Source organism: Microtus oregoni, unplaced genomic scaffold (assembly GCF_018167655.1).
Source record: "Microtus oregoni isolate MIOR12 unplaced genomic scaffold, Mior012 000031F_ref0000149, whole genome shotgun sequence".
Taxonomy (NCBI): domain Eukaryota; kingdom Metazoa; phylum Chordata; class Mammalia; order Rodentia; family Cricetidae; genus Microtus; species Microtus oregoni.
The window spans coordinates 27,312,332-27,333,910 of record NW_024543090.1 but is presented as its reverse complement, the minus strand read 5'-3'; the positions used below and the strand labels follow the sequence as shown (position 1 = coordinate 27,333,910).

Sequence of the window (21,579 nt, the reverse complement as noted above, 5' to 3'; positions counted from 1 at the left end):
CACTCCTAGCTTCTGTTAGGAAACAGGAAAGAACTTTGTTTTCAGTGACCCAGGAACGTGTACAGTCTCAAAGCCTTTCATAGCCCGCTATTGCTCCTTTTACTTCATGGACAAGGAACGGTGGTCCTTGCTTCTATAATACAGAGTATGAGTCCCTTCTGGGCTCGGCATTACTCATTTTAGCTCTCCACAGGACATGGATCACAGGAAGGGGAAGAAAAGAGCTTCCACTGAGTCTGAAGTTGATTCTGACCATCTTACATGGTCACAGTGGGATGCCAGAGTAAGGAGAGAGGCAGGCCTGACTCTGCCACCCATGAACCCTGGAGCCTGGAGCCTGGAGCCTGTCTTGTTCTCTTTCTATCCTTCACTCTTGGTCCACTGCGCTGCCTGATACAATCATCAGTGACTGTTTATGGAATTTCCACCTTAGCTGGTAATTCCATTGCCCAGTTTCAGTAGTGTGTGTGTGACAGTGAATGAAACAGACACGCCTCCTGCTCTCTCCTCTAGCTAGAGAAAGAGTTGATATGTGAGATAAAGATTATAGTACTGGAGAGTGACAACTTCTAAGAGGGAAGGCGGAGGTGTGTGGGTTGGGTTCATTCTCAGTGGGAAAAAGTTCTGTAAAGACTAGTGATAGAGAAGAGTCATCTGTCTATTGGTTAAGGTCATTTGTCTATCTGTTGCTTTCATTGGTTAATTAATAAAGAAACTGCTTGGCCTTTGATAGGACAGAAAATTAGGTAGGCGGAGTAGACAGAACAGAATGCTGGGAGAAAGAAGCCGAGTTAGGCAGTCGCTATGATTCTCCCACTCCAGACAGACGCAGGTTAAGATCTTTCCTGGTAAGCCACTTTGAGGTGCTACACAGAATATTAGAAATGGGTTAGATCAATATGTAAGAGCTAGCCAATAAGAGGTTAAAACTAATGGGCCAAGCAGTGTTTAAAATAATACAGTTTCCATGTAATTATTTCGGATAAAACTAGCCGTGTGGGCGGCCAGGTGCCAGGAAGCGGCCCGCAGCTCCATCAACAGACTAGAAAGAAGTGGGGGTGTGTGGTGAGCTACCTATATACCTAAGGGAGGAACTAATTCACACAGAGAGCGCACAGGCTGGGGAAAGGCAGGATGCAAGCACTGTGCTCTAAGAAGAAGGAGGAAGAATGGAAGTGAGGCAGTGTGAGGAGGGAGATGGTCATATTGAGCGAGGGCAGGTGTGGTCTCCTGGGCTTCTGAAGACCATGGGGAGGGTTTTCAGCTATAGTCATAGTGGACCCTAAGGTTCCCATTCTTGGAAAGCTTCAAGAGAAGTATTATCAGTTATGTCTTGGAATACTTAGACTACCGGGCATTAGGATGGGGCCTCTCTTGTCCTGTGACAGTGTGCCTAAAATAGGACCTAGCAGCTGCACGTGTCAAGCAGAAAGAGTCGGTATGCACATATAAATGCAGATAGATCTATGTGCATGTCCCTCAAAAGTTTCACATCTGCTACAATGTGGAAATCACTTCAGAAAGTAAAGAGAACAACCAAAAATCATAATTGTAAACTAGTATTTTTTCTATCCATTTTCCATGTGCTTTGATAAAATTGTCATTGCTCTAAAATACAATTATTCTATATGTTGATTTTAAATTAGGAAAAATAATAAAGTACACGTGACTTGAGGTAGACTTTTTGATTCTGTGTTGTCTCTTTGTTCACAACACTTACTTCCTGAGAGCTTTGTACCCCCGTAAGAATGACAGGCACATCTGCCATAGAGCACGATTTCATCTGGTGCCTCAGGAGGCGCTCACAAAAGCCCAGGCTGTTTGCTGGGCCGAGAGTGCATGCCTGCTCGGGGTGTGCTGCCCTCCTCTGTCTTGGGCCTCTCTTCCTCTCCTGATGTATCTGCATTCCTTTGCTTTCTCTGTTGAGATCACCCCATCGCTGCTCCCTGCTGCCATCCCCTCAGTTGGTCACTACTCTACTCTGTTCTTTCCCCCCTTTCTCTTCACAATTTGAAGTTAAAGACAACAATGCCGAGTGTTTTGTTTAGATCCTGGCTCTGTATCACCACTTCCCCTGCACCATATTTGTTCTGCAGGTAGACAGGGCACAGCCAGTCCCTGGTGGGGCTTCCCCAACTGCATCCGTGGCAGTTTTACTTGTCTGTCCTCAGAAGAAGTCTGCCATCAAGATCCTGCACCAACCGCCCACCTCCACTCCCATCCCCACCCCACACCTTTACTGCCACCCCCACTTCCACCTCTATGTGCTGATGCCCACTTCTAGAAAAGTCCTAACTCTTCCCATGTGTCCCCTTTCACCCCTTGGGGTACACTCCGAGAAACTCCACATTAACCCACCGAGCTCTGTTCTTCCAAGAAAACTAATAGGTAACAGCCACAAATTACCAAATTACTTCCTATGGAGGCACATTGAACAGTCCTATTTTTTATTTCTGCATACTTTATTACCCAATGCCACCTCTCCAAGTAATAAATAGGAACATTCCCTAAGACACTGATCTTCAGAATTCTGCCATAGTTAAAATGAAAAATAATTTAAATAAAAAGCTAATGTCTTTATTGGGAAACAGTAAGTCATATAAAATTGTCAGATGCATGGGAAAGTGTGGAGCTAACATTTCAACAAGGAAATAGTAATATCATAGGGAAAGCTATTTACTCACAGTTCTCTAATTTCAAATGACTATAATATTATAACTTAATTTGACTATAATAAAAAATTAGAATTTATTTAGTGTTAAAAAGTTTCAAATATATCATGTTATTTTTATTTCATCTGAAAATATGAGAATAACTGTTTTAAATAGTTGTGTATAATCTTTAAAAACTGGACAGCTATTATCATCTAAACTTAATAGATAATGGGCATTTCATACAAACCAACATATTAGAAAAGTTAACAAGACATAAACAGTGTTGAAATAAAAAGCCCATTTGTTTTAGATTAAAATGCCATGAAGACAAAAACAAATTTCAAGTGGGAAAAGTGTCTATGTTTGGAATAATAATGCTTAGTTTTTCACTTTATGATGTTTAACCTGAAAAAAAGAGGAATGACAGAAAATGTTCCTGGACCAATCTATGATCTGCAAGAACTTTACCCAGGAGAAGTGTGAGTCCATCTGTCAGTCAGAGCGCTGGACTGAGAGCACTTTTTACACATCTAATAGAACATATTAGAACCATTAGCAATGAAAGACACCCCCCAGCTTTCTGAATTGTCAACTTTGTCTCTTCGTTAATTGAAAGATGGCTCAGAGTTTATTGTTTTTCTTCTTTTTCTCTCCTTTGATTTTTCAAGGCAGTCTCACCCTACAACCCTTGTTGACTTCAAACTCATGGCAATCCTCCTGCCTCAGCCAAGCCTTCAAAGTGCTGGAATTACAAGTATGATCCACTATGTTTGTATTTAATTAGTTCTTGAATCACAGATACGTGAGGAGTATTTAAAAAGCTGGGAACTTTTGGAATTTTTCTAGCCCATGAGAGCAGACATAGCAGGCGAGCACAAGATGTCCCTGGTGTTCGGTTAACACTACAGGACTCTCTGTCCAGCTCAGACCTTCGTGGATGGGCTGCATTGGAGCTTGACCTAAACCGTATGCTCTCTAAAATGAATGATGCCAAAAATAAATAAATAAATAAAATGAATGATGCCTACGTGAATGACATTAGATACATCAGAACAGCTTTTTGATGTTTCTAAGTGGATACTTCCAAGTTATTGTCCCTCTGGTTTGTCTCTGCCATTTCCAGCCTTTCTTCCTAGCCAGCCTTTTGATTGGAATGAGCAGCACACACTTCATATCAAAAATAAGGATGAATGTAATAATTAGAAGTCCAAATAGTGGCATGCTAAGACACAGAGAAGAAAACAGTTGGACATGTTAAATGAGTGTCTGATCCAAATAGCAAAAACTGAGTTTGTTCTCTGGGAAATTAAGGTAGATAAGTATAAAGAATGTTGAATAAAATAATCGGTATATACTACTACATGCAAAGCTCTGGTCTGGTAGCTGAGGTGGGAGGTGAAGGCTAAGGAAGGATAGGTGAGAAGGGAGCAGGGAAGACTTAGTATACAGATAGATAGACCTTGGAACTCTGACCCTAAATTCAAGAGGAATGCAATAATCTGTCAAGGGAAGAACAGTATGCCTCCTGAGTGCATGGTATTGTCCACACATTGGCCTTCACTACTAAGCAATGTGGAAGGCTTGGACTGAAGGGCAGAAGGATTCCATAGAACAGTTGGCAATCTGGAATCCAACAGATGAGAAGTGTACTGAGATGGAAAAAAATACAACTGACGTCATTATATACATACTGCAAAGTGTGAATTTCCATAACTTTAAGAGACAATAAATTAGCTGGACACAATAGAAATTTTACATTGCCAAGTAGAAATAAGTAGAAAAAAAATTGAGACTAAAAAAAACTTTCTTAAGTGCCGAGTTGAAGGAAACTATTGAGTGTTTTCCTGACTCCTGTCTTTGCATCTTTTGGCTTAATTCAAGTATCCCTACTATCCTGGGTACTAAACTGTGTCTATGGAACAAAAATGAAACAGGAAACATCCCTGACCTCAAGGAGAGCTACCCAGAATATTAATCATGCCTAAGAATTACTAAAAGATAAAAGTTCTTAGGTATAATGAAAGTGTATTGCTTGTGGAGACTCACTGTATGAAATTAGATAGTAATAAATTCAGTAAAATATGTTTCTTTAAAAATTTACACAGCTCCATGGTCAATATAGATTGTTAATAATAAAAATTATAAATTATTCCATGCTCTGTTTTTCAATTGAATTATTTTTTTACTTTGTATTTGTTTTCTTATTTCTTTGTGTATCCTAGACATGAGTCCCATGTCAGATGTATAGCTGGTAAAGATTATTATCTTCATTCTGTAAGCTGCCTCTTCACTGCTTTGATAGTGGAGCCAGGTAGTGGTGGCGCATGCCTTTAGTTCCAGCACTTGGGAGGCAGAGGCAGGCAGATCGTTGCGAGTTCGAGGCCAGCCTGGTCTACAGAGCTAGTTCCAGGACAGGCCCCAAAGCTACAGAGAAACCCTGTCTCAAGAAAAAAAAAAACAACCAGAAAGCTTTCCCGGTGCCTCTGAGTTGAAACATATTTCCCACTTTCTCCTCTAACAGATTCAGGGTCTATCGGGACTTTATGCTGAAGTCTTTGATCCATTTAGAGTTCAGTTTTGTGCAGGGTGAAAGATATAAATCTACTTTTGTTCTTCAGCAGCTTGCCTAGCTCAGACATAAGGTAACTTTGAGATTCCATCTTACCCTAGTCAGAATGGCTAAGATCCAAAACACAAATTATAGCAAATTCTTGTGTGGGTATAGAGAAAGGGGACTACAAGCATAATCAATAGAATACAAGAGCTAGAAGAAAGAATCACAGATTCTGAGAACACCATAGAGAAAATAAACGAACAGATCAAAGAAAACAGCAAAGCCAACAAATTCTCAACACAAAACATTCAGGAAATATGGGACACAATAAAAAAAAAAAAACCAAACCTAAGAATAATAGGAATAGAAGAAGGAGAAGAGGCACAGCTCAAAGGCCCAGAAAATATTTTCAACAAAATTATGGAAGAAAATTTTCCCAACTTAAAGAAAGATATTCATTTAAATATTCAAGAAGCATAAGAACACCAAACAGACTGGATCAAAGAAAAACATCTCCTCGCCATATAATAATCAAAACACAAAATATACAGGTTAAAGAAAGAATATTAAGAGTTGCAAAGGAAAAAGGGCAAGTAACTTATAAATGTAAACCGATCAGACTTACACCTGACTTCTCTATGGAAACTATGAAAGCAAGAAGGTCCTGGATAGATGTACTGCAGAAGCTAAGAGACCATAGATGCAAACCCAAACTACCATACCCAGCCAAGCTAACGTTCATTATCAACGGAGAAAACAAGACATTCCAGGATAAGAACAAATTTAAACAATACATAGCCACAAATCCAGCCCTACAGAAAGTAATAGAAGGAAAATCGCAACCCAAGGAATCCAACACTGCCTACAATAACCCAGGCATCTAGTGACCCTTCACCAGCACATCTCAAAGAAAGGAGATACACAATCTCTACTACCAAAAACAATAAGAATAACCGGAGTAAACAACCACACTGGACATTAATATCACTTAATATTAATGGGCTCAATTCACCTATAAAAAGGCACAGGGTAAAAGATTGGAAACGAAAACAGGATTCAACATTCTGCTGTTTGCAAGAAACACATCTCAACCACAAAGACAGGCATCTACTCGGAGTAAAGGGCTGGGAAAAGGTCTTTCAAGCAAATGGTCCTAAGAAAAAAGCAGGTATGGCCATACTAATTTCTAACAAAACTAACTTCAAACTAAAATCAATCAGAAGAGACCGAGATGGTCACTTTACACTCATAACAGGAACAATTCATCAGGATGACATCTCAATCCTGAATATCTACGCCCCCAATATAAAAGCACCTACTTATGTAAAAGAAATATTACTAGAACTCAAGGCAGACATCAAACCACACACACTAGTAGTAGGAGACGTCAACACACCTCTCTCTCCAAGGGACAGGTCAATCAGACAGAAACCTAATAGAGAATTAAGAGAATTATTGGAGGTAATGAAGCAAATGGACTTAACAGACATCTATAGAACATTCCACCCAAATAGGAAAGAATATACCTTCTTCTCTGCAGCTCATGGAACCTTCTCAAAAATTGACCACATACTCGGAAACAAAGGAAACCTCCACAGATACAAAAAAATATCAGTGTCCACCTGTGTCTTATCAGATCACCACGGATTAAAGTTAGAAGGCAACAACAACAATACCCCTAAAAAACCGACAAACTCATGGAAACTGAACAGTCAACTACTGAACCACACCTGGGTCAAGGAAGAAATCAAGTAAGAAATTAAAGTCTTCCTTGAATTTAATGAAAATAAAGGGACAACATACTCAAACCTATGGGACACTATGAAAGCAGTGCTAAGAGGAAAGTTCATAGCACTAAGTGCCCACTTAAAGAAAACGGAGAATGCATACATTGGGGAATTAACAACACACCTGAAAGCTCTAGAAAAAAAAGAAGCAGACATGCCCAGGAGAAGTAGAAGACTGGAAATAATAAAACTGAGGGATGAAATCAACAAAATAGAAATTGTTCCAAAGAATCAATGAAACAAAAAAGCTGGTTCTTGGAGAAAATCAACAAGATCGAAAAACCCCTATTCAAACTAATTAAACGACAGAGAGAGAACACGCAAATAAATAAGATCAGAAATGAAAAGGGGGACATAACCACAGACACAGAGGAAATTCAGAGAATCATTAGATCTTACTACAAAAGCCTGTATGCCACAAAACTGGAAAATACAAAAGAAATGGACATTTTTTTTAAATAAGTACCATATACCAAAGCTAAACCAAGACCAGGTGAATGATCTAAATAGACCAGTTACTCGCGAAGAATTAGAAACGGTTATCAAAAATCTCACTTCGAAAAAAAGCCCAGGACCAGATGGTTTCAATGCAGAATTCTACTAGAACTTCCAAGAAGAACTAATATCTATACTCCTTAATGTATTTCACAATATAGAAACAGAAGAGTCATTGCCAAATTCCTTTTATGAAGCTACAGTTACCCTGATACCAAAACCACACAAAGACCCAACCAAGAAAGAGAATTACAGACCTATCTCACTCATGAACATCGACGCAAAAATTCTCAATAAAATACTGGCAAACCGAATCCAAGAACACATAAGAAAAATTATCCATTATGATCAAGTAGGCTTCATCCCAGAGATGCAGGGCTGGTTCAACATACGAAAATCTATCAATGTAATCCACCATATAAATAAACTGAAAGAAAAAAACCATATGATCATTTCATTAGATGCTGAAAAAGCATTCGACAAAATTCAACACCCCTTTATGATAAAGGTCTTGGAGAAAATAGGGATACAAGGATCCTACCAAAATATAATTAAAGCTATTTACAGCAAGCCAACAGCTAACATTAAATTAAATGGAGAAAAACGCAAAGCCATCCCACTAAAATCAGGAACACGACAAGGATGTCCACTCTCTCCATACCTCTTCAATATAGTGCTTGAAGTTCTAGCAATAGCAATAAGACAACATAAGGGGATCAAGGGGATTCGTATTGGAAAGGAAGAAGTTAAGCTTTCATTATTTGCAGATGATATGATAGTGTACATAAGCGACCCCAAAAACTCTACCAAAGAACTCCTACAGCTGATAAACACCTTTAGTAATGTGGCAGGATACAAGATCAAGTCCAAAAAATCAGTTCCCTTCCTATACACTAAGGATAAGGAAGCAGAGAGGGAAATCAGAGAAGCATCACCTTTCACGATAGCCACAAATAGCATAAAATATCTTGGGGTAACTCTGACCAAGGAAGTGAAAGATCTATTTGACAAGAACTATAAGTCTTTGAAGAAAGAAATTGAAGAAGACACCAGAAAATGGAAGGACCTCCCTTGCTCTTGGATTGGAAGGATCAACATAGTAAAAATGGCAATTCTACCAAAAGCAATCTATAGATTCAATGCAATCCCCATCAAACTCCCATCAAAATTCTTCACAGATCTGGAGAAGACAATAATCAACTTTATATGGAAAAACAAAAAACCCAGGATAGCCAAAACAATCTTATACAATAAAGGATTGTCTGGAGGCATTACCATCCCTGACTTCAAACTCTATTACAGAGCTACAGCATTGAAAACAGCTTGGTATTGGCATAAAAACAGAGAAGTCGACCAATGGAATCGAATAGAAGACCCTGACTTTAACCCACAAAACTATGAACACCTGATTTTCGATAAAGGAGCTAAAAGTATACAATGGAAAAAAGAGAGCATCTTCAACAAATTGTGCTGGCAAAACTGGATGTCAATCTGTAGAAGAATGAAAGTAGATCCATATCTATCACCATGCACAAAACTCAAGTCCAAATGGATTAAAGACCTCAATATCAGTCCGAACACACTGAACCTGATAGAAGAGAAAGTGGGAAGTACTCTACAGCACATGGGCACAGGAGACCACTTCCTACGTATAACCCCAGCAGCACAGACACAAAGGGTATCATTGAATAAATGGGACCTCCTGAGGCTGAGAAGCTTCTGTAAAGCAAAGGACACTGTCTCTAAGACAAAAAGGCAACCCACTTACTGGGAGAAGATTTTCATCAACCCTGCAACTGACAAAGGTCTGATCTCCAAAATATATAACGAAATCAAGAAACTAGACCGTAAAAGGCTAATCAACCCAATTATAAAATGGGGCATTGAGCTGAACAGAGAATTCTCAACAGAAGAACTTCAAATAGCCAAAAGACACTTAAGGTCATGCTCAACTTCCTTAGCGATCAGGGAAATGCAAATCAAGACAACTTTAAGATACCATCTTACACCTGTCAGAATGGCTAAAATAAAAAACACCAATGATAGCCTTTGTTGGAGAGGTTGTGGAGAAAGGGGTACACTCACCCATTGCTGGTGGGAATGCAAACTTGTGCAACCACTCTGGAAAGCAGTGTTTCGGTTTCTCAGGAAATTCGGGATCAACCTACCCCTGGATCCAGCAATACCACTCTTGGGAATATACCCAAGAGAGGCCCTATCATACAACAAAAGTATATGCTCAACTATGTTCATGGCAGCATTGTTTGTAATAGCCAGAACCTGGAAACAGCCTAGATGCCCTTCAACGGAAGAATGGATGAAGAAAGTATGGAATATATACATATTAGAGTATTACTCAGCAGTAAAAAACAAGGACTTCTTGAATTTTGCATACAAATGGATGGAAATAGAAAACACTATCCTGAGTGAGGTAAGCCAGACCCAAAAAGAGGAACATGGGATGTACTCACTCATATTTGGTTTCTAGCCACAAATAAAGGACATTGAGCTTATGTTCCTAGAGAAGCTAAATAAGAAGGTGAATCCATAGACAAACACATAGGCATCCTCATGAATATTAACCTTCATCAGGCGATGAAAGGAGACAGAGACAGAGACCCACATGGGAGCATCGGACAGAAATCTCAAGGTCCAAATCAGGAGCAGAAGGAAAGAGAGCACGAGCAAGGAACTCAGGACCGCAAGGGGTACACCCACACACTGAGACAATGGGGATGTTCTATCGGGAACTCACCAAGGCCAGCTGGCCTAGGTCTGAAAAAGCATGGGATAAAACCGGACTCGCTGAACATAGCGGACAATGATGAATACTGAGAACTCAAGAACAATGGCAATGGGTTTCTGATCCTACTGCACGTACTGGCTTTGGGGGAGCCTAGGCAGTTTGGATGCTCACCTTACTAGACCTGGATAGAGGTGGGCGGTCGGTCCTTGTGCTTCCCACAGGTCAGGGAACCCTGATTGCTCTTTGAGCAGATGAGGGAGGGGGACTTGATCGGGGGAGGGGGAGGGAAATGGGAGGCGGTTGCGGGGAGGAGGCATAAATCCTTAATAAATAAATAAAAAAAAAGAGAGAGACATTTTCAAAACATTTCTTCAAAAAAAAAAGAAAGAAAGAAAACTGATGTAGCAATGAAGAAAATGGCTTGGCCGGTTTCCTCAGGCCTTTTTCCACCCCATGAGATGAAGAGTGTTATCACAAGCTTATATTAGGAGAGAATTTAAGAAATCCTTAAAGTAGAGAAAAAAAATTCACCAATTCCAATATTGGCATACATACTTTAAAAGAATTAACTTCAATTTTAGCCATATTCTTTAGTCACTTCAAAACATGTTTTCAGTTATATGTTGTATATATGTGTGTGTGTGTATGTGTGTCAGAGACTAAATTCAAAGTTTTATAAGAACAGCAAACAAATTTATTTCTCTGTAATGTAATGATTTTAATGTAAATACCTAATAAAACCATTAAAATACTTTAAAAGGTCATAAACTTTAAAGTAAATCTTTAAAACTGAGATGCAGATTTATGCCCATCTTCTCTAGGATCTACGTGGTTCAATGTCTGACCAACTTCAAGAGAGTAAGAGAAATATGAAGAGCAAAGTGGGCAGAATCTTTCCATGGCCAGAGTCCATCCATGAGTCTATGAAGTAGCCATACTATTTCATAGACTACCGTTCATAACCAGGAGCTGAGATTTCTCACACACAGACACCTCAATAGCCTTCCAGAAAGAATGCAGGAGGTCATCACGATAATTCTCCTCTAAAATGGTAACCATGTGTCTGAAAACCATTACAGCTCTGCCTTCTTGGGAACTATTACAGGAAAATGAATTCCTTTCATAATGATAATGTAGCCTTTAGAGCAGTCATTTGTATGCAGCTGACTTAAGCAGGTTACAGTTATGATAAAAGATTGGAAAAAAAGAAAAGAAATATGTGCTGCCATCCAGAAAAAAAAATGTTCATTTTCCAGCTAGCATAACTTGAATTATGACTTTCAAAAAAAAAAAGCTTCCCTTCAAAGGAAGTCATCATCTGAAATAGAGTGGTCTCCTTTTTCATTCATTTTATTAAACAGCTTTTGATACCTTCCTGTGGCACAGTAATGAAGACCTCCCCACAGTATAATTAAATTTTAGTTGGAGATACTTATTTTTTAAATAAATATTTCAATCAGATAAAAATCTGATGATATATTACAAGAAACTGTTCTCATGGAGATTTTTTTAAATTTTTGCTTTCAATTATGTGCATGGGCGGGATTTTTAAATATGTGCATGGGTAGGAATACAGTGCTTGGAGGCCAAAGGAAGGGGTCAGATTCCCCATGGAGCAGGATTGGGTGTGAGCTGCATGGTATGGGTTCTAGAAACAAAACTCTCTCTCTCTCTCTCTCTCTCTCTCTCTCTCTCTCTCTCTCTCTCTCTCTGTGTGTGTGTGTGTGTGTGTGTGTGTGTGTGTGTGTGTGTGTGTGTTCTCGAGCTTTTTGAAATAAAGAAAAAAATTAGGATAACCATCGTTGAGTTCCACACTGATCCTAGAGAGATGCGGAATTGCTCTCGTGTCCAAACCTCGCCATCTTAACAGTGCCTTAAAAGGCACTTCCCTCAAGACACCTGAGCTCTCTCTCTCTTGCTGGGTTAGCCAATCCCTGTCCTCTAAACTTGCCCTTCTGCCTTGAGGCTCTCCTCTAAGCCCAACTAAACTGTTAGCTCTCCAAAAATACAAGCTGTAAAGCTGTTTACCACTGTATCTTTAGTTTCTCAGACTCTTGAATTTAACAAAAGAATGAAAACAGGAAGGTGTCATCAGTCTTTCAAAATTTTGTATGATCCCTTTCTTCTTAGTGCAAAGAAAGGGAGAGACTGTGCCTCCTATACAGATGATGTCCCATGGCCCCGTGCCTCCCCTCCATGAATGAGATAAGCCAGGGATGTGATCAGAAACATCTAAAAACTCTGGTAAGACCCAGAGATGCTCTTACTTACCAGGCTGCTGCCACTAACACAAATTGAGAGCAGCCCCCGTGGTTCCTGCTGCTCCTCATTTCTCTCTCCCAGCGTTATCTCTCCTTTCCTCCTCTCTGCGCTGGTCCCTGGGTTGCCTTCTATTGCTGTGCTTAAACACTGTGACCAAATGCAACTTGTGGAGGGGGGGGGGGGTTGTTTCCTCTAACAACTCCCAGGCCATCTGTCACTGAGGGAAGTCAGAGCAGGAACTCAGGCAAGAGCTTGGAGGCAAGAGCTGAAGAGGACACACAGAGGAACGCTGCCTACTGGATCTCTCCGCTTTAACTTTCTTATGTAGCCCAGGACCTCCTGCCATGGGTGGCATCGTCCAGGAACTGGGCCCTTCTACATCAATCATTAACCAAGAAAATGCCCCCATGGACATGCCCAAACTGACACAAACAAACCATCACAAGGGCCATTCCCACTAGTGGGTAGATTCCCACCCTAAAATAACCAGTCTACCGATTGTTTTCTGGTAGGACAACAAGGGTTTTTTTTTTTTCTGCCTCCTTTAAATACAGATATTCCTAAAGCCAATATCAAGTATAAATTATTTCTTCTGAGTATACTTCTTGATAAATAAACAGGTAAAAATGAGAATGAATGTTGAGGAGGCCCACAGCTCTTCCAAGCTTGGTCTTCTTGTTGCCCCAATACCTAATCTTTCAGTGTCTCCAACCTCTTATGCAGTTGGCCTTGATAACAAAACACCTTTCCACTGAACTCTTGGCCTTCCCTAGAAAAACTTAGCCAAATGGCCTCTGGAAGATAATTTTATTTTTGAAGGATAGATAATAAGAAAAAAATGAGGCATATTTTTCTTTTATTTCAAAAAAGCATTTAGTTCTTATTTGCATCAACTTTTTTGATGATTAAACAGTGTATTTTTACTGGCAACTGATTTTAAATATATAATCAGTTAAGTGACAAATATGTTTAATAATTATAACTATTTCTGCCTGCTTCCACTGGGCTAAATGCAGCGCCCTGGGCCAGGGGGCGATAAAAGGAAGAGCGAGAGCCTTCCGGGTTGAGTGCTAAGTCCATGCAGGGAGAGCCAACGGTAAGCAGGTGTCTGCCTGGGCATGGAGAGGACCGAGTGCCACTGGTCCTGTCACCTTCTAAAATCTCAGATGAGAGGCTCTCTGGTAGTTTTTCTGTCAGGTTCTGTAAAATTTCAAATTTCTAAATATCTTGGTGAATTAATGAAACTTGTTACTTATTGATAAAAATTGAAATAACTGCATCTTTTGCCGGAACTACTTTTTGATTAGTAAAATAAAGTTTATTGTATGGAGCACACATAATAAGAATTGTGCAGTCACCCTGGAGCCGCAAAAGCATTTTAGGTTTCGGTAGAATAAATAAGTCTATAATTTGTAGGTTGCCCAGACATAGCTACAAGCTTCATCATTTCCTGTCAGGAAAATAGTCCCACATGGCTGCCTACAGCGCAGATAGAACTCTCATTCAGACTTCGGTCTCACTGGAAATATCTGCAGTTAGCCCTTCACCACTGTAAGAATACGGTCTTGAAGCAGACTGACAGGCATGCTTCTGTCTCAGCATAACTGAGCTCCGCTGGTTCTGAAATCATGGGGCAGTTTTGTTGTGTGACCTTTCATTTCAGACAAACAACTGAATGATAGGTTGGTTTAGTTCTTGACTACTCCAAAGATGGACCTCAGTTTGCTCTCAGGTTTCAAATTAATGAAATTTAAATGTTCTACCAAAAGCCAGAATAGGGAGAAGAATGGGAACAAAGGAGCTTTCTGTTGTCAAGTCAGTTTGGAAACCCACATGTATTATTTCCTTGAAGCTGAAGCTAACCATAGAGTAACATAAACTCAGAGAATTCTTCAAGAGATGAATTCAGCATTATTAAGTGAGTATTTCCCAGTCAACCATCCAGAGAAACAGCTTGAGGAAACACCCCGAATATCTCGGGGGACGTCAGTATTCTAAGAAACAGACTTTGGAAAAACTGCCTTAAGGAAAACATGCAAACTGGGTTGATTCTGAATTTTGCCTCAAATATTTCTGCCAATATTATCTAGAAGTGCATCTAAAATTCAAATGCAAACATAAAATGGGAAATACTGTGGAAAATGAAAAATATGCCGCTTAAGGAAGCTGAAGCACGGTATTTAAAACTCTTGAAATATTCCTCTGCTTAGGGTGGGTCTACAGGTAAGTTCAAAACCAGAGTTGAAACTTGGCCAAGAATTACTTAAACGTCCAGTGACTTTTATTTCATTTTTAAGTATGTATATGGTGGGAGGAGACTGTGCATCTGTGAGTACGGAGGCCTACGAAGTCCAGAAGAGGGTGTGGGAGCTCCTGGAGCTGGAGATGCCTGACATGGTGCTGGGAACTGAATTCATGGCCTCTGCAAAAGGCAGTGTCTGCTCTTAACTTCTGAGCCATCTCTCCGTTCCCTGTCCAGTGACTTTTAACACAGCTTTGCAAGCCATGTGAATGAAAAAGACCTTTCATTTCAGCCTGTTTGGAATGTAGGAAGATTAGCGGTTACCCTTTTCTCCTATGTGTTATATGCCATATGAGAAATTTAAATGTAGAGATACTGTGTTTCCACGGCGATTCTACAGAAGTTACCGTTCTACTAAAACTATTTGCTATTAAAAAAAAAAAAAAAGTGAAGAAAGTACTGCCTTCGTGTTTTGTATATTCCCAGCCTTGCAAAGATGACTAGACTGGGAACATCCCTTGGGGACCTATGGTTTTGTCCCCACTGGATTTTCTAAGTTGACCAACTGTCATTTTCAGTCTCTTGCCTTCGAGTTTACTCGTGTGGCTATGCGAGAGAAAAGCCCAATTTAGAAGCGTCTGGGTTCACAGCAGACACTGGTGTCTGTGCCGCCCTTGGCCTCCCGTCCCCGCAGCTGTCACAGTGCAGCTGTGTCACCTTCTGTCATGCTACAGGGCTGCCCTCACATTCGTGTCCAGGCTGGCTGAGCACATGTTGATGTCCAGCGGGCCTAGAAGAACTCCTTGATACACAACTCAGAGATACGTTCCTCCAGTCTGGTGGTGGGGCCAGTTTAACTCCCTAAATGCCAGGGCTCCAAAATCTTCATAAGCATCCCTGAGGCGGCTCAGGCTGCACCCCATCCCCCAGCCCTCACCTCCCACCTTCCACCCCCCAAGTAGAAGTTTGCAGTTCTAGCTGTGCACAGCGTCCCTGGACAACTGTAAAGAGTACTGATTTCCTGTCTCCTCCCCTCCTGGTAGGATTTTGATTCAATCGAGCTACGGTTTCCCAAGCGCACTAATGTGATTCCCACAGTGCAGTAGTTCTCAGCCTTGGACGCATCTCAGAATCATCTAGAGAGCTTTTAAAATTCCTGATGCCCAGACTGCACCCTAGATCAAGTTAATGAGAGTCCTGGTGGATGGGATCTGGCATCAGTATTTTTTACAGGTCCCAGATGAAAACAATATTCAGCCAAGATTGAGAAATAGAAGGGAAAAAAGGTCTAGAGAAAGCAGCTCCTTCCACGTGTCTAAAATCTGCCTTTTTTCTACTGCCTTAGGTCATTCTGGCCTTTGGTTCTCCTACCCCACAGGCTGTGGAGAGAGCTTCTACACCTCAGCCATAGGGAAAGGGCCGTCTGATCTGGACTAATGCAGAGATGACAGTAACATTGAAATGGTCAGTTTAGGGCCGGAGAGATGGCCCCGTGGTGAAGAACCTGTACTGCTCTTGCAGAGGACCTGCGTTTGATTCCTATCACCCTCATCAGGTGGCTTAGAACCCTCCCATAACACTGGGTTCATGGGACCTCACACCTGAGTCCTCCACTAGGCATCTATGCAGTAGCACGCACATACCCACACAGACACACTAATCAAAGCTAAAAACCAAAGCATTAAAAACTGGGCATCTCTGCAGTAGCACGCACATACCCACACAGACACACACACTAAATAATCAAAGCTAAAAAAACTAAGCATTAAAACCTGGTCGTTTTAAGTGAGGTAATATTAAGAGAGCATATTTGTGTTAATGAAGTTTCTAGCGTTTAGTAAGTTTCAGTTACTTGCCGTAACTAAATATGGAAAAAACAATTGAAAACTGACTTTTCATAGAGTAGCTAACATTTCTAAATCTGCCCCTCAGCAATTTATGCATCCCTCATATTTAAAAGACTTGAGATTCCTTTAATAAGGAATCCCAGTTGCCAGTTCTAGAAGATTCCAGCTTGTCAATCATTTCTAGGATTTTGTTTTGCGCATATGCTCCACAGAACTCCATAGCTTTTTGTGGATAAGGTCTTTATCCTTTTTTAAAAGGCGGGTGTTGCGTTTATAATTTTGATTCTTTATTCTGATGGTATGGGTTGCTCTTCTAGAGCAGTTACTGAGAACTCTATGGGACCCGAGTATGTTTGCACTCTCGGCATTCTGAGATGTTGTGGACTGGGAGGCCCTATAGAGACTAACACAGACAGGAACCCATCCAAGGAATTGTTGACAATTGAGTTGCTGAAGGTTCTGTGGCCAAAGTCAAATCCAACAATGCTGTGTTTATTTGTGTTCCGCCAATTGTGAGGCCACATCCCATCACAGCCTACCAGTCCAAGAGCAAATGTTGCCAAGCCATTGGCCAACTTTCAGAACAAATAACCCTTTCTTACTTTGTGACTAACAGTGCTCAAAAAGGCAGATGGGCTTCCTCCTGGATCAGAGGCTTCTGGTCATCAAGGAGTTCTCCAGAGGAACGGATGGTATTAACTATTGTTGCGAACACAATATTTTAGTGACTAAAGACAAACAAAGCAGGAAACTGATCGTCAGGGGCTGGGTCCTCTGTCCCACATCTGTCTCTCGGAGCAGTTGTCGGGCACCCAGCTCACTGCTGCCATCTCTCACTCAGCACCTCAACTCCCAGCTGTGTTATTTTTGTCAGGTGTGGAGTGATTGCCTCTGTCTGCTGAGGAGCTGTCTGCTCCAATCATTATCTAGACCCAGCCGCTGGCCTTGCCTCCAAGAGGACGGTTCTGACAACAGAAGCGCTAGGAGCATTGACCATTCACTCCCTGTCCCTCCACGATACTACTTACCAATGTTCCCCTGCTGTGAGGGCTTCTGCGTCTATTCTTCTTGTTAAGATCCAGTTCTGTCATTTCGAAACCTAGAGCTGAATGAGGGGCCACCAGAGAGAACAGAGAGGAGATCTGTGACCCCTCCCCACCCCCCCTTGCACTGCCCTAAGGGGTTCAAACAGTGGTCTCCTCCTGAATTCCAAAATCCATAAATTCATCCTTGGTGAACTGTCTGGAGGGGTTGGGATTCTTTGTTTTCTTTCTTTGTTTTTTACTATACAGTTTACTTATTCTGATCTAAACTTGATATTTTCTGCAAAATAATCTAACATGGGGGAAGACTGAAACAAAGGCTCCAAACACCACTGAAGTGATGTTTCAATTCCCCTGAAGAGCTGAGGTACGGCACGTGACCTAACACCAACCCCACCTGCCTGCTCTTGGTACACCTATCCCAGTCCCACTCCTTAAGGAAGCAAGGGTGCCGTAACCAGGTCTTTTGCCTCTTCCCGAAGTGCTGGTCCATATCTATCAATGTCTTATAAAGCATATTCCCTGGAGGAAAATATGTGGTTCAGTGGGTAACAGGCGTGCTTAGCATGTATAGGACCCCAGGGTGCCATGCTTCGCTGGGGAAGCAAGCAGCCTGCCAAGTCTTATTCATATCCTCGGGTCATGTTTCCTTTCACTCAAACAAAAGCCAAGAGAGTGGCTAACGGAAAGAAAACGAAAACCAGTGCTATTATAAAGGGCTTCCAAAGACGTTCAAGGACCTACGTAGAAATGGAAGGCATCAGACCATGGGAAGGAAATCTGGGCTTTACTTCTGAGCTTTATTCCTTTCTGAATTCTGCTGCCTTGAATCCAGTTACTTTGAACTGTCGTTCTAATGACAGCAGGAGGGGAACCTCCTGGTTGGATCTTTGAGCTGATTCTGAGGACTGTGAACCCATCCCCAGCTTTTGTGATTGCATTTCGCCTGCCTCCTCTTGGGCTGATGTAAACAAGCCCAGCTGCCCACACTCCTTGTACCTGGATTCCGTATCTTCAACCTCTCAGGTGCCCTGCTTGTATTCATGCTTAAAATGAGCAAGGCTGCCTCAACCAGCAAGTGATGCTTATCAGAATTTTCTCTGAATAAATTATTTTCCTTTATTCTTCTATCTCTTGGGATTTCCTACACAAAAAATGCCTTGACATCTGTCTAACTTTGGAGAAACCTTACCTGTCCATTTCAATAGGCTGGCAGGGCCATGGCAACCACTTTGTAGTTTGGTTAAAAGGTTCTGGTGAGGTTTTCTCTTTCTAGGAGATTTTACTATCTTGAGAAAGTATGTAAGTTTAGACTATTAAAAGCTTGTAAGTGAAAGTCATTTGCATAAACTCTATCAGTCTCTTTGAGTACAGAGGTACTGTGATGTGGGGCGAGACTTTTGTCTGTCTTATTACTCTAGAATCAGTGTTGGGGGAAAGGGGAGAGCCAAATGGGCTTTAGGGCTACTCAAGGATAACCAGGCTTCAAAACATAAAATGATTTTACCACTTTGCAAGTATGTACAAATATTTGAAATTTATGAATTCAAGGAATTTAACAAAACAAAATAAAAATCACATATATGTATGCATTCCAATTATAACTGCTTTAGTCTCAAATAATTGTACATACTCATTTTTTCACTGAATTTTATCTTCCATTATTTTTTACCTTTTGCATGAGTTAGTAGAAAGCACCCAAAGGAATTAGTCCTTAAGTAGAAAAAGCCTACAGTCCAGCTATGATAACCTGATTATGAAGTGTGAAATTAGCCCTAGCTGCATGACTTACTGTGGAGAGATAGCAGACACCTTTAGCTCCTTCTTTGGGTGACAGTTGTGGAAAGGGGTGGTTAGGCTTCTTTGCACTGTATAGTACAGTCCCTGATTTAGAACACAGTAGACTGTGGCAATGAGAAAGGGTTTTGAAAACTGCATCCATGTTTCCAGGTTGAAGGATGGAAAAACTAAGAACTTGTCCGCAGAGTCATTTCCAGACAGGGACAGAACACGTGCTGCTGTCACTGCCGCTTAGATTCTGACCTTCCCCCAGATTCTGTCATCTATGGTAAAGCTCACTGGTTTTTGAATGAAATGAAAAAGCCAAATTCAATGGCTCACATAGAAGCAGCTATCAATTTGTTTAGCTGAATTCCATAGCACTAGTCTTCCAGACCTGGCAGGTTCCTTTACCCACAATTTCCATCAGCCATAGCTTAAATGGAGGTCCATCATTTTCATATTGGAAACAGAGTCACCAAACTCTTGCCTATTGGTCAATGAGGTTAGATCTCAAAGACTATTTGGAGAATAGATAAGGAAAGGTTGGAGTGACCCTGTCACAGACACTCAGCTACACTGTTAACCTCCACGCATCCTTTTTCATCTACGCCACCACACATATTACCAAACACACAGAGTCAATGCTGTCCACTTACTAGTAATGCTGGCAAACCTATCTCCACCTGTGAGTTTTAAATGCTTAAGGTGACCGTTGAGTGTGCGCTCTGCTGAATTTAACGCCACTGAAATTAGTTACTAGTTGTAATCACTAGATGAAAATGCAAGCCCTGACATTCTAAGGAGAAAGGGTAGCTGGGGCTTGAGGGAAGAGTGGGGTGCTCCAGCTGAAAGGCTTGGACATAATTTCTCTCTAACTCACTTCTGCTTCCTCACAGTTATGTTCCTCATAAAGCAACATAGAAGTTCCATGGCAGAGACCCATGGAAAGATCTGTCGTCTGTTGGGTAGGGGACCAAAGAATCTAATACAAGCTCATTAGACTAAGATGGTTGAAGGCACTGCAGACCCCTTTGGTGTTAGAAACACACAGCTGTGGATGCTCAGAAAGAAGATTCTGAACCGGTTTGCACCATGACAAAGTCCTTTCAAAGGCAACACAACTTATAAAGGCAGATCCCGTCTCTGTTCCTCAGACTCGGGGCTGGTAGTTTGGTGAACCCCTACTGAGAGCTGTCTGCAAACCTCCACGGACTTTGCTAGGCGAACAACACATGTCAGCCTGAGGACTGTCTGCAAAACGTTTTCTTACTAAAGAGCGTTTTGGATTTAGGCCACAGTGCAAGGATTTTCCCTGCCTTGTGCTGTCCCTTCCAGCCATAAGATGAGTACACTTGCCCTGTTCTCAGATATTTTAGAGACTTGTTGCAGAAACCCCAATGTAGAGAAATTAGGAGTTGGTACTGCATTGCCCCCCCCCCCTCCGCCCCAGAAGAAAGGAGAACATGCCACCAAAAGGTGAGCTTTAAACAAAACAGAAAGCTCTCACCAGGGCTGTAATAAAGACGTCACTTACTGTAACTGTTCTTCATCTCCTGGGTCCCCTTCACTTTGCCTCGCTTGTCAATCCTCAGATACCACTGTGTGCGACAGAACAGTCTCCTCACCCTTATATCCCCTCCTTCCATGTAATCATAACTCCGTGTGTGTCGCTCGGGGCTCGAACAGTTGCCATTCGCGGCCGTTTGCTCTGGAGTCATGTCATTGCATGCTAAAGACATAGTGCCCACTAGACAGACAAGGTGGAGGCAGGACCTGTAGAGCAGAGGTGGCAGGATCCATGTCAGTATCCATTTGCGCATTATAGTGTAGTGCTCCGGGTGTTCATGAATAACATAATGAGAACCGAATCCTGGGCTGACTGCCACTCCTAGGTCATGGGCCTCCTCCTGTCTGGGCACTGGAGATTGCTGTGAGAAAAGGTGGTCGCTCTTTCCAGACTCTTAAGTTTATCTCTTAGCTTCGGATACCAATAGCAGGATTCCTCCTTCAGTAACACAGCTGAGAGATGAATCCTTATACACACGGCTTTTGCAGCAAGGCCAGTTGCTGTACTGCCGTGTGCTCCTTGACTTCTGTTCACAATGAGAGATAAAGAATGGGGAGGGGTGGGGAGGAGAGAGGAAGAGAAAAGTTGGTTGTATCAATT

The 21,579-nt window shown here is 41.5% G+C and overlaps 2 protein-coding genes across 2 annotated transcripts in view; one reads left to right on the top strand and one right to left on the bottom strand.

The window, feature by feature from the left end:
* Positions 1-21,579, top strand: part of Fam227b (family with sequence similarity 227 member B) — a 157,055-nt gene that overhangs the window by 84,643 nt on the left and 50,833 nt on the right. The window contains exons 12-13 of the mRNA XM_041678864.1: positions 3,534-3,549; positions 4,970-4,971. Of these exons, the coding sequence (XP_041534798.1) occupies positions 3,534-3,549; positions 4,970-4,971 (18 nt within the window). The remainder of the gene's footprint in view (positions 1-3,533; positions 3,550-4,969; positions 4,972-21,579) is intronic.
* Fgf7 (fibroblast growth factor 7) overlaps positions 1-21,579 on the bottom strand; it is a 55,907-nt gene that overhangs the window by 33,664 nt on the left and 664 nt on the right. Inside the window, exon 2 of the mRNA XM_041678871.1 lies at positions 20,947-21,505. Within this exon, the coding sequence (XP_041534805.1) occupies positions 20,947-21,232 (286 nt within the window). The 5' untranslated portion in view covers positions 21,233-21,505. The remainder of the gene's footprint in view (positions 1-20,946; positions 21,506-21,579) is intronic.